At 51.1% G+C, this 13,214-nt stretch overlaps 4 protein-coding genes across 4 annotated transcripts; 3 read left to right on the top strand and 1 right to left on the bottom strand.

Annotated features, from left to right (window-relative positions):
* Positions 1-301: 301 nt before the first annotated feature.
* Positions 302-2,144, top strand: COL26b_007961 (uncharacterized protein; the record flags this gene model as incomplete). The annotated part of the gene is made up of 5 exons (XM_053180739.1): positions 302-598; positions 659-1,070; positions 1,133-1,789; positions 1,843-1,983; positions 2,035-2,144. 5 exons carry the CDS (start codon positions 302-304, stop codon positions 2,142-2,144), a joined length of 1,617 nt encoding a protein of 538 aa, XP_053035261.1.
* A 2,532-nt stretch (positions 2,145-4,676) lies between these two features.
* COL26b_007960 (uncharacterized protein) lies at positions 4,677-5,809 on the top strand (the record flags this gene model as incomplete). Its single annotated transcript, XM_053180738.1, has 2 exons — positions 4,677-4,878; positions 4,947-5,809. The coding sequence occupies 2 exons, from the start codon at positions 4,677-4,679 to the stop codon at positions 5,807-5,809; spliced, it is 1,065 nt and encodes a 354-aa protein (XP_053035260.1).
* Positions 5,810-6,248: 439 nt separating this feature from the next.
* On the top strand, positions 6,249-6,978 carry COL26b_007959 (uncharacterized protein; the record flags this gene model as incomplete). The annotated part of the gene is made up of 2 exons (XM_053180737.1): positions 6,249-6,760; positions 6,909-6,978. 2 exons carry the CDS (start codon positions 6,249-6,251, stop codon positions 6,976-6,978), a joined length of 582 nt encoding a protein of 193 aa, XP_053035259.1.
* Positions 6,979-9,141: 2,163 nt separating this feature from the next.
* On the bottom strand, positions 9,142-10,615 carry COL26b_007958 (uncharacterized protein; the record flags this gene model as incomplete). The annotated part of the gene is made up of 4 exons (XM_053180736.1): positions 9,142-9,282; positions 9,342-9,440; positions 9,501-9,756; positions 10,299-10,615. The coding sequence occupies 4 exons, from the start codon at positions 10,613-10,615 to the stop codon at positions 9,142-9,144; spliced, it is 813 nt and encodes a 270-aa protein (XP_053035258.1).
* Between the last annotated feature and the right edge of the window lie 2,599 nt (positions 10,616-13,214).

Here is a 13,214-nt window from a genome sequence, read left to right as displayed (position 1 = left end):
CCTGCCCCCCCTCACAGTCTCCGCGGCGCCGTTCTAGCACTGTTAGCTCGCCCTCTAGTCGTTTCCCCTCGCAAGATGCACGATCTCGGACGATGCGTCCCGAGTCCATCACCGATGACCGGTGCTGTATTGCGCCATGAGGAGGATCCTTATGCCCCCGGTAGCCGCGCGTGCTTGTATTTAACAACTTTGACGTGTCTCGGTGCGCGCGTTGAAGAATCTCTCTTATCGTGAACTGTCTTGCACACTCGAACTTGCGCGCCGCGATACGGAAAATCGTCCCCGAATTTAATACCACATCATGGGCAGTCTTAAAACGGAAGGTTCCGCTCCTTGGGAGTTGGCCGGTGCCAAGAAGCGCGAGGCCCTCGCATCATCGATCCCTTCAGAATGGCGCATCCCGCAGGACTTGCTCCCTCCAGAGTCCCAGGAGGACGTCACAGGTTGGCCTGAAGCCTCTGGCTGGTTCACCCCGAAAGAGCTCGCCATCACTGACCTCAACGCCGCTGAGCTTCTTCCCAAGCTTGCGTCTGGAGAGCTCAAGTCTATTGACGTCACCAAGGCTTTTTGTAAGCGCGCTGCGGCGGCGCATCAACTGGTAAGTCTGAGATTGCGCGAGTTGACATAGAATCGACTGGCGCTGACAATCGCTTTTAAGACAAACTGCCTCTCTGAAACATGCTTTGACCGCGCCTTCGCAACGGCACAAGCTCTCGATGAGCACCTGGAGCGCACCGGTAAACCAGTAGGACCTTTCCATGGATTGCCGATCTCGCTCAAAGACAACTTCAACCTGAAGGGCCTGGACGCCACTGTAGGAATTGCCTCACACGTGGGTAGCCCGGCCGAGTACGATGCTGCGCTGGCGACACTGCTGGAAGAGGCTGGTGCCGTGTTCTACGTCAAGACGAACGTTCCTACCGCGATGATGATTGCTGAGTCGGTCAACAACGTGTTTGGAAGGACTGTCAACCCGAGGAACAGGAATCTTACTAGTGGTGGAAGTTCGGGTGGAGAGTCTGCTCTGATCGTGATGAAAGGCAGCCCATGGGGCATCGGCACTGATATTGGTACGTCCCGAAAGCTCTGCCGAATAATCTTCCGTCGTGATCGCTAACAAGAAGCTTTGCAGGCGGCTCCTTGCGCATTCCGGCCGCGTGCACCGGCATCTTCACCCTCCGCCCCTCCTTCGGCCGCTTCCCCACTCTCGGCTGCCGATCCGGTATGGGCGGCCAAGAAGCAGTCCAGTCCGTCAACGGCCCGATGACCCGAACCATCACCGACCTCGAGCTTTACAGCAAGACAGTCGTCAACCGCCAAACGTGGCAATATGACCCTCGCTGCGTCCCCATCGCGTGGAGAGATGTCGAACTCCCCAGCAAGCTTAAGATTGCTGTCATGTGGAACGACGGCATGGTCAGGCCGACTCCTCCCGTTGCACGCGCCCTCCATGAGACCGTCGAGAAGCTCAAGACAGCAGGTCACGAGATTGTTGAGTGGGACCCGAAGGACCAGAAGGAGGGACTGAGTCTGCTCGACCGCATGTTCGTCGCGGACGGCGGTATTTCCATCAAGAAGGAGCTGGACAAGACGGAAGAGCCGTGGAGGCCTGAGATGGCGGCTTACTCCAAGGCAAAGGAGCTCGGCACATATGACATGTGGCAGCTGCACCTACAGAGGACGGCGTTCCAGAAGAGGTACCTCGATCGCTGGGTTGCAGCGGGTATTGACGCTATCTTGTGCCCTACAACGCCGTTTACAAGTGTCAAGAACGGCACGTTCAAGCATGGTGAGTTGTATCCTTTGACTAGAAGTGAGAATAAGGTGCTAACAATGATGCAGTGGGATATACCGGTGTCTACAACGTGCTGGATTATTCTTGCGTGTCTTTCCCTACTGGCTTGACTGCGGATAAGAGTGTGGACGCACCCAGCTCAGGAGACACGCCGTTGGGACCGGTCTGCGAAGCAGTTCATGCCGAATGTGAGTACAATAAGATAAGAATTCATCTATCATCGCTAACCACTATTGCAGACGACCCGAACGATGTTCATGGAATGCCAATCAGCTTGCAACTTGTTGCTAGACGCCTAGAGGAAGAGAAGGCAATCGCCATGGTCAAACAAGTACTAGAGGTTATTTGAACAGAGTCAATAGACAAATAGAATAATACGTCTTCATTATCGTCAACTTCGAGGTGGCTTTATCCCATTTGGATGAGTTGCGAATCCGCAAGCGTCCAAGAATGCTTGAAAAAGCAAAAGAAAATTAAAAAGGGATAATTTCGCGTGAAGATAACCACCGCCCAAGTTTCAGTCTATCTTGATGTGAAGGATTCAATTTCTTTTAGTAACAGAAACCGATTCTTGCGTAAGTGTGTTCTTAAATACGCAAACTTAGCATGATTGGGAAACAGGATGCTTTTAAGGTTGCCTGGCGTTTCATGAAATATACAAGCAATTATTTCCTCATGAAGGAACCCAGGGATAAACCTCATCATAGCAACAGAGCAACCAGCTAACTTGCGTCTAAATGCATTGCATCGCCATGTAAAGGTCATGCCATTGGAAAATAGGACGTTGCTTTTTGTACACGCAGGGAAATGCATGAATCCATACTACTTATTATCGACATCCGGGCTCTCTCAACCTACATCTGGTGTATGGAGGTTGCATATGGTGTCATTTGGTTGCTTGGCAGGTGTTACCTTTCACGCCATTGGTGATCATCGTTAACAGACTTAGTGAACATGTCTCACGGAATTATTCAAAAGTACTACATGCCATGCATGTCATAAGCCTTGCAGCAAACTTGGTGAACCCTCTCGATTTGGATAATAGCCCTAAGATGAAGACAGATGAAGGCCTTATCATTTGCTTGCACCGAAAGCGACGTGAAAATCTGTAAAAATTTCCGATCTATGTTCCTTAATTGTACTGCGTAAATTGTCTTTGGTCTTCATGTTGACATGCAACAACATTTCTACGGTCGCAAAATGTTGTTAACAAATGACGAGGCGTCAGCGCCGGTGGCATGATCTAAGGCAAAACAGGTGAGATTGGAGCGAGTCACTGGCAACTAATCTTCATTTCAAAAATCTGTTTCCCTTGCTCTTCCCCTCGCAAACGATCCAGCGAACCGGGGGTCATGCGGCCAAGACGATTGATGCACCTGGCCAAGACCCTTGGCGATCACATCCCGCCAGCCAAGAATCTTGGCCGCCCTTGGCTGGACTGCCATCTTCAACCCACAATGCAGGATGCGGACCTAAATTGAACGTCATTTGAATGTTTCTCTTCTTTTTGCAATACACATCGTGGCTTTTGAGTCTTGGAACAAGTGAAGATGGATTTTCTGAGTCGCCGGCTCCAAATATGATGATTGGACGAGCAACAAGAGCGGATCAGCGGTTGAAAAATGGTGGGGATGTTCACTATTTACCTCAGTGCAATTAGTGCTATGATGGACAAGCTTCCTGAGTCGGTGACGGCGAAGCGCCGACATGGCATGATCCTCAGGCTTCCGCTTCTATCCCATCTCAGTTTCCTTTCTGGTATGATCGGCCGTTCCCGAACTGCTAAAAACATCGCTCAAGTGGACCTACGCCGGCTGTGCTTTCACTGCTGGCCTGTCCCCTCATCTGACTAGGATCATTGATGGCCGAGGTTCATCCCATTTTACCGCTCGCCAATTGCAGCCCATCTTGAAGACACGTTCAACATTTAACCCACTCGTTCAAATTGCAAGTTACTGCTCTGTTCAATGCATTCTTTGCCTGCGAAAACAAGCCATCAGTGAAGACGAAAGGTTGTGTTGGCAAGACACAAACCCGGACTACAACATCCACACGAATGGGGCATATCCGAGCAGTTCGTTGCCTCGGCATCTCGTCGCTATTCCCGGCTCCGCGCCGGGAGCTACCGCGATTAACTTTACGTAGCTTTTGACGGGAACACTGAAAAAATAACCTTGAATCAAGCGCACTGATAACGGACATCGCCGCAGAACCCCAATACTCCGCCTGTTTGTGTATATCTTATATGTAATCCATGCTAATGATTCGACCGCTGGTCCCTGGCTCCCTGCCCCTGGATATTACCCCATGGCACCTACCATTTTTGAGATGAACCGCCGCAATGAGCCTTCCTAACTTGCTTAGCGGAAAGCGTGGAACCACAACATAAACACCCAATTGCTCCTCTTCCAGTGCTCCCGTCTCTTCTCCCCGCCCACATGCCGACATCACAAGATGCATCGCTACCCACCCCACTGATTTGCTTGATTGCCTGTCCCATGCATGCTACCCAACGTGCGTCCGCACCTCCTCGTCCTGGCTGGACTTTCCGAAGCTTTTCTTGAATAAACTCATGCTTGGCCCATATGTCTTGCATGAGGGTACCCTTGATTCGTCTCCTTCCAAAACAAGCTTAGATTGCATCGGCCTTACGACTCTCAACGGCTGAGAAGCTGCATCATGATGATTTTCAACGTGGATTCACCTCCTTGACGTGGCAATGCTTCCGGTACGCCTTATCTGCGCCCATGTTCGTGAACGGCTGTTGAGAATGCCAAGAATGGGGAACATCGAGTATATATAGCGAAGAAGTGTTCGCTCAACATCGAATTCTTGTCTTGTCTCTCCAGCCGCCGCTCGACACTCCAGTCCATCGATCAACATGGTTGCCAAAGCCCTCTCCGTCGCCCTCCTGGCTGGTGCCGCCTCGGCCACCTGCCCCCTCTCGGTCCAGATCTCCAACTCTGATGCCCACGTTGTCAGCGTCGCTGTCACCAACACCGGCTCCGAGACTCTCCAGGTCTTCAAGGGCAACACGGTCTTCAGCGACCATGCCACCAAGGATCTCCTTGTGACCGATGCCGGTAAGTTCACACTCCAATCCGACGATTGGCAGATTATTACATGCAGAGTATGAACTAACTCGACACAGAGGGCAACGCTCTCCCTTTCCAGGGCATCTACGTCAACTACAAGCGCCAGGGCCTTGACGCCAGCGCTTTCCAGAAGATCGATGCTGGCGAGACTATCACCGTCTCCGTCAACGCCGCCAAGAGCTACAAGCTCGAGGGCATCGACGAGGCCAAGATCACCGCCATCCAGGGCTTCCGCTACGCCACTGGCGCCGAGGCTCCTGCCGACTTCAAGAGCCTCGCCTCTTGCGACGATGTCACCTCCGGCGAGGTCGCGGTCACTCCCGACCAGGCCGTTGTCGCCGAGCAGCACATCTCCCGCCGCAACAGCCCCACCCGCTCCCGCGTCGAGAAGCGCTCCATCACCTACTCCTCTTGCTCCGCTTCTCAGACTTCCGCTCTGAAGACCAGCGTCAGCAACGCCATCTCCATGGCCAAGGCCGCCTCCACCGCTGCTGGCACCTCTTCCTACTACTACACCACCTGGTTCAAGTCCACCTCCGTTGTCTCCAAGGTCCAGACCATCTACAACGACGTTGCCGGCGTCCAGACCACCTCCCCGAAGATCTCCTGCACGGACACCTACAGCGACTGCACCGACGGCTCCGCCCTGCTGTACACCGTCCCCGACGACAACGTCATCGTCCCCTGCCCCAACAACGGCTTCTGGGGCTTCCCCGAGCTTGCTTCTCAGTGCTCCGGCGACGACTACGACCGCGCCGGCAGCATTCTTCACGAGATGACCCACTTGTACGGCACCGGCGACTACGGCTACGGCTACGTCGCTGCCCAGGCTCTGTCTGCCACCAGGGCTGCCGCCAACGCCGACACCTACGAGATGTACGCTGAGAGCGTCCGCCTCGGTGGCTGCACCGTCGGCTAAGTCTTTGCGACTTACGAATTTCACGAGATCAGAGGGGTTGTGGTGACCGGATGGGAAGCGCGAGGTTGACGGTACTTGTGTGCCTCGCTGAAGGGCTCATTTGGGTGGATTCATGTAGTTAATTTGTTCTCGCCTTCAGTTACATACTTTGAGAAACAATGGAGCATTTGATGACTTTACTCCTGAGCTTCCGATTGGTTTTCCTGGTGCATCCAATGTTACACCGGCGACAAATCAGGCTGCGTGCCAAGTGAATGCCTTCATGTGCCCACTTCAGATCACCAATCAGATAAGGATTCGTGGAACTTGGTTGCCTGACCCATTTATCGCTCGTAGCCTGCTTGCCTTCGAGCCTGACTACTTTTGAAGGTTTCTCCGCGCAAGGGAAACAATCTCAATGATTTTACCTACCGCTTCTAAAGTACCTACTCCAGCCAAGATGGCTTCTGTCACTCAGCTTTGCGAGTACTGCTCTCTCATCGACTTTAGCTACCTCCGCAATCCTACTGCAGCCGAGATCGACTCTCTCAACGCTGGCGAAAGGCCTACTGAGGACCGATTCCCTCTCAAGTTTGGCCAACCCATCGATGGCGACCCGAGTTGGACCTTGGGTCGTGCGGACCGAATCCGTGCCTCTGCGGACACCTGTGTCTTTTGCAAAGCTGTCGAAGAGGTCCTTATTCAGTATGAAGATGAGCTGACAAAATTAGAGGCGGTTGGCTTGAAGGATCCTTTGTGCTATGCTACATGTGACATTGCCGGGGCCTTACAACCTCCGAAGGCTACTGCTTGGGAAGGAGCTCAGCCCGGAGAGGCGAATCCGGAGTTCATCATGAGACGTCTGGCAATTTACTTCATTCCGTTCGACGAGAACAGCACAAATGGACTAAATCCTGGACGCGTGGGCTTCAAGAAGGCGTCTTGGAAGCGGATATTTCACTGTTTTCAGACGTATGATGCCGCAAGATCGCAGGATTCCTTCAAAGTGGAAACCTTCTTTGGAGGCCCTCATAACCCAGGCGACATCCTTTTTGCGGGGAGAAAGAGGCCATCTAAGGTGGACATGCATCTTCCAATTCAATGGGTTAAACATTGCAAGGAAACGCACACCTCATCGTGTGGTTCTGCACAAGTGGAAGATCGAGACGAAGATCAAGACGGAGGTGTAGGCTCCAGGTCAGTGTGTTACGTTACTGTGCAAGTTTTCATCAAAGACTGACCAGAAATCGAAGCCTTTTGTTTGTCTTTTGTCTCAGAATCGCAAGACTTTGGCGCAACCTCTTCACAAAACTATATGTTGCAAATATTCCTGGGTATATGCCACTGTTTCGCCTCATAGATGTAGAAACGATGGCAATTGTGGAACGCAGAAACGTACAGCTCAAAAGTCTGAACTACATGACTTTGAGCTACGTGTGGGGAAAAACCCCCCAGAAAAAGATGTTATTCAAGGCGAATCGCAACAACCTACTAAAAAAAGACTCGCTAAAAGGCAACCTATCTCAAACCATTGAGGACGCCTGCAAGTTCACGAAAGATATGGGGACTCGGTTCATATGGGTAGATGCTCTCTGTATCATTCAGGACAGCGATGAGGACAAAGCAGTGCAGATCGGCAAAATGGCGGACATATACGCCAATGCCCTGCTCACCATCATTGCTGCGAGCGGCAAAGACTCTCACGCCGGTTTACCTGGCATTTCAACCGACCGAAAGCGAATGCCGAAGGAAATCACAATACGAACATCAACATTCGAGGAGGAGATATCCCTGTTGTCTACATTGAGCCATACATCGAGCCGCTTTGCAAACTTCAACTCGGAGACGACGTGGTCCTCTAGAGGGTGGACATTGCAAGAACGAGCCGTCTCACGAAGGAGCATAACGTTCCTTGACGAGCAAATCACCTGGGCTTGTTGCGAGTCACACTGGAGTGAGGAGACCAACTCGGAGGCTTCTGCAGTTGTTTCGTGGTTCAACTTGTCAGGTTCCGAATCCTATCTCAATTCGGCATACAGAGACCGGTACGCGTCTGAGATGGATGGTGATCAGATGTGGCACAAGCTGCATCGCCTCGCACGTGACTATTCGAACAGAGAGCTCACTGGGGAAGGTGATGCTTACAACGCCTTCTCGGCTATCATTCAACAGGCACAAGAGATTTCAGGAGAGCAATTCTTATGGGGCCTGCCGACTTCAAGATTCGAACTCGGCTTATGCTGGGAGCCAAACTTGGAGGGGGTGAGAAGGCGTACAGCCCTGACTACTCTACCGATGACATCTCTTAAGAAGAAGGTCCCATTCCCCAGCTGGAGTTGGATTGGCTGGAAAGGCCCTATTGGGCTGACAATTGAAGATCGCCATGTTGAAGCCGGGTAAGCTCTGCCAGGAAAACCAATGGTTAAAATCACTGACGAAAACAAAGGCTGGATCCCGTCATTTCTTGCTACATTCTGAGACGCGAACCATTGAGACTAGTTCAAGTCCGCCTCTTGTTCTTGGATAATCTTAAAAACCCACCTGTCGCAAGAGGAAGCTCTGCAGTTTTCCTGGATGTGGTCAAGCATCACTATCCTGCTTTGACGACTGAAGTACTCGATAGAACACCGGAAGATCAGATTCTATTTTTCTGGGCTGACTCGGCGCGTTTTCGAGTGACGGGGCCCATCAAGTCAGACCTTTGGCAGCCTGGCTGGAACCCGCTTGAGAGAAACCAGCACGCATACTATGTCCAGCACATCGTTGACTCTAATGGCAAAAAAGTGGGCGAAACTGGCCGATGCAAAGAAAGCTTTGCTGCTGGTGCAAGTAAGAGCGGAGAGTACGAATTTGTAGTCATCGCAGAAAACACGGCACCCCCAGACTTCGAGAAGAAACGAGTTGCATTGCAAGTTGCACGCAGATCCGATGGAGTCGCATACCGCATCAACATTGCCGAGATCAGTCAGGTTGGGTGGGAGAACGCAATCGTGACTCATGGTTTGATTGCATTGGGAAGCGAGGAGGGAGTGGCGTAGAAACATAGGGAGCCTGGACCACACGAGTGAGAATATTGACTCTGGTGAAGGATTGCAACGCGCATCGCTTTTGATTTGATTTGTGGTGCGGGATGATGGTCATAGAAAAGCCACTTTAGGCCGGCATCGCCGAGAACGGGACAAGAGAAAGTGCATGATTATATGAAAGCTACCAGTGTTTTCGGAATTCGTCAAAACTCCCTCTCGATCTATTGTTGCTAAGTCATAATGTCCTCTTCCTCTTTCAGGATACCTCGGCCAACTCGAACACTACAGCAAGCGTCGTCACTTCCTCATGTGCAAGTTTGTTATTGTCTATATCGAGACCGATACCTCTTCGATCATGGCTCTCCACTCCTCCCACGTGGCCTCCGCATACGTCTCATTCTTCAACACCTCGAGACCGGTCAGTGCTAAAATCTTCGCAGTCTGGATAGCTGACTCGTGGGCAAAGTCCTAAATAGTGATCAGCGATCTGGCACAAGTGGTATTCCTCGATAAGAACCCAAACTTACCGTTCCTGCGAGCTCTCGGAAGCCAGCGTTGTGTACGGGAGCACCTCCACCAACGGGGAAGCCAACTTGAATGGCCGGGAGGAACCAAGACACATTACCCTGTACACCGCAGTTTATAAAATGTCTCTTTGAGAACGTGCTTTTGTTGTATGGGCGTACCTGGTCAGACGACGCGGAGGCGCCTCCATCTCGCCGTGACTCTTCAGGGGAGGAAACGGTGAAGTTGGCCGTTTTCGGGTCATCAGCCGGGTCAAGATACTTCATCTGGTATTGGTAGAAAGTGCTCGCCAGTTGATAACTAGGATTTTGATCCCAGTAGTCTTGGAAAGGCGTAATCTCCACAGTAGTGTTCGTTCCGTTGCCGGACGCGTACAGTATAGACTGAACCTGGTCGAGGACAACATCACGTCGTGGTCTGACAGTCAGTCACCCGCAGGTTCCAAAGAAATGTGACACGTGGTGGCGAACACACCTGGAGTTTCCTCTCACACCCCACTGGCTTTCGATGTAGTCCGGGATGATATTTGCCACGGACCATCCCTTTGTGACAACATGATGGATTCTATCAGAAGGCTGAAGTTGTTGGCGGAACAGCCCAGCCATCTGGTAAGCAGCAACAAAGCCATCCAGAGCATTTTGACCAGCCCATGGAGCTGCAGCCGCATGTGCGGCAACTGATGACGAGACAAGGTAAGCGAAAGTCGTTGAGAAGAGCTCAAAGTAACAGTCACTTGCCTCCAGTCCAAGAGACGTTACCACGCCAAGAAGCCAGAGTTCTACCCCAAGCAGCATAGTCGGAGTTTCCTGGATGAGCCATCAAGCTGCAATCAAGGCCGTCATACGCGCCAGCCTCAAGCATTTTCACCTTGCCACCACCCCCTTCTTCCGCAGGAGTACCTAGAAGGCTGCAATATCGTTGTCAATTCACTGTACCGATTGGATGGCAAGCGGACTCACACCACTGAGCCTTTCACGCTCCCGTTCTCAAGTGCATCCTTCACGCCGATTGCCGCGGCAACACCAACGGTGGCGATAAGGTTATGCCCGCAAGCGTGGCCCAAACCCGGAAGAGCGTCGAACTCAGAGTTAAACGACACGGCACGTCCTTCACCGTTGGAGAACTCGGCTCTAAAGGCGGTGCTCAAGTTGTAGGCGCTGCGAGTGACTTTGAACCCCTGCTCTTCGAGGTAGTCGGTGAGAACCTGGTGTGCGTGGACCTCTTGGTACCCAATTTCCGGATTCTCCCAAATCTTTATGATTATGTCAGTAAGCATAGGCAACAGTAGTTTGTTTGGAATTGCAGTCAATTGATGATAATTGCTTTACCTCTGTGTTAAGTGTTCTTAGACCATCATTTCGGGAGTCAATGGCAGCAAAGACTTGGTCCGCCAGTTCTTGGCAACTGACACATGAGTGCAGCAGAGTGCTTGACGCGAGAATGGCAATTGTGGATTTCAGTAAAGATTGCATGGTTGCGAGATCCGAGCAGCTCGTGCCTCATGTCCAGCCAAAAGACGAGACATAATCTAGTAAATATGAACGAATAATAAAGTGGAATTTTGAGTCGCATCCTGCTTCGCTCAAGTTCGGTTATGACACTCCGATATCGTATCAAGGGGATTCTTGGCATATGGGGTTGTTGTGTCTTGGCAACGACGCAGTATTCGTAGGCAACCCCCTGTTACCCCGCAAGCTGGATGAAGTTGAACTGACCTGCTGAATTGAACCTAGGTGATGCTACCGTACAGTAGATCTCAACCGACAATCGGACGAGTTGCCCGAGGCTTGATAACCCGGAATTCCTTCACTCAAGGCATAAGGTAGGTGCAGCTCTCGCCAACCACATTTATTTGTGGATGCTTGATTGATGTGATTCGTCTTTACTGATTCATTGTCCGCTATTCATTCCGGATGACAACTTGAACAGGGCTGGCTATCATTACGGGAACGCAACGTCCAGATTGACCAAATGCCATCATGCTCTCCTCATGTTCATGATTTCCTTAGTCATACCGGCTATTCCAACAACTTCTCGATTGGTGTTTAACTTTGATCAAGTATCCGACGCTGGAGTCGCTGCGGTCGCTGGCCCCTGCAACTGTGTTTCCTGCTCCCCTTCATCTGTACCAACGGCCGTCCTTCGGAGGCTGAGGGTCATCGGCCACGGTCCCAAAGCTAAGATGACCAACATCGTTCGCCTCGTGGCCCATCTCACTATACCAGTCCTCCGGCATCTTTACATCACCCCACTTTAAGGGGTAAAGAACCATACTCTTCATCCCGGTAGGGCTTCGTTCGCTTTCTTGATGCTGATTGGCCACTGCTAAGAGATCTTGAAGCTCCGTAGCGTCTTGCTTCCACGTTCTGGCGTCAACTTCATTTCCATCACCTTTAGGAACTTTTGCCAGCGGGGAAACATGGCATGCTGCGGATATTGCTAGAGAATTCGACCCAACTATAGGCATGTAGCCTGGCAGGACTCTTCTTGATAGCAGGATAGGCAGTAATAATGCGATGAGGCCAAGGATTGTCAGAACCAGAACTGGCAGTGACGCCGTGCCAATAGAGACCACAGCATCTGAAGACAAACTAGTCGGGTCGCTCGAAGATCCTATTCCATCGCCATCTACGTAGTAAGCTGCCACGAGACAATTATGCGGTCAGTCAGATTCAGCAATAATATTGCTATTGCTTTCATTTACAGCCTTGAGACACAATTATAAATACCGCATTGGATAGCAGCCAGTGACCAATAGCACTAAGTATAATCATGGGAATACTGTATTTATATGGCAACTGCAGACGGTACGTCGAAGTTTGGAGGCCTCTGGAAACTTGGAGTTAGCCCCAGGAGTGGTAGAAGTATGGTGGTGAACGTAAGGAGAGAGATATTCTGGAGCCCTCTCCAACAGCTGGCCTAGGTAGTCGATCGCTACACAGCACCCTTCAACTATATTAATTGGAATAAAACTGAAGAGATGACCTACCTGGGTTGGGTGACGCGTAGTGGTTGATAGTCAACAGAAAGAAGTGCCCATTCCTTGCTCATTTCCAGTCGAGTGATTAAAGAGTTATACGTGAGATACCAAAAGGAAAGAAAGAGTTGCGGAATATTTGCGATGACCATTGAAGAGGGAAAAGGAGATGGTCCCATAACGGGATAAAGAAAACTGCTTGCCTCATCCACGTTCAGCTTTATGCCTCGCCTTCGAGGGATTAGTGGACTTCAAAACTTCAGATGCGAGTCTTTTGCTTACAAAGATGTCCCACTCGAAAGTTGTTGCCAGAGGCAGACTGATGCAGCAATTATTCCGATCAGCAATACGCCATAGGTTCTTACCCAGACTCCTCGGGGAATAGCCATGACCCTGAGTTGTTGTTTCTTGACCCAATGCCGAGACTCAAGTGATTCAAACGCGTACACGTCGGTCATGACGTTGGAATTCCTCTTCCTTCGCCGAATCATTTCTTGTGTCACAACTCCGGAGAATGATCCCCTGTCCTCGGTAGAGATAAACGACATAACAGCGTCTCCAGGGGTAACAAGCGGTTCTTGGGGACCAATGAACCGAACAACAACTACACAAATAACCAATTTCAAAAAGACCGACAATACGACAGCAAGCATGAGGGGTTTTGACAAGGCTACTGAGCAAGTAGCCATCGACGGCTCTGCCATGCAGTACGATACTTCGAACGAGGTGACTCGGGCTCCAAATCTGTAGTCGTCATAACGTTCTCCTTCGGTAGCCGAGTACAACGTTCTGTTCCGCCACGTGAACGAATCGTCGATGTGAATGAACCACGGAATTTCAGGTTCTGAAATTGCCCATGACAATGATCTGCTGCGGCTTCCTCCATCTCGTTTCCGCA

The sequence above is a fragment of the Colletotrichum chrysophilum genome (assembly GCF_026319265.1).
Source record: "Colletotrichum chrysophilum strain AFK26 chromosome Unknown scaffold_67, whole genome shotgun sequence".
NCBI lineage: Eukaryota > Fungi > Ascomycota > Sordariomycetes > Glomerellales > Glomerellaceae > Colletotrichum > Colletotrichum chrysophilum.
Note: the sequence above shows the minus strand (reverse complement) of the source record. Positions and strands in the feature narration are given on the sequence as shown.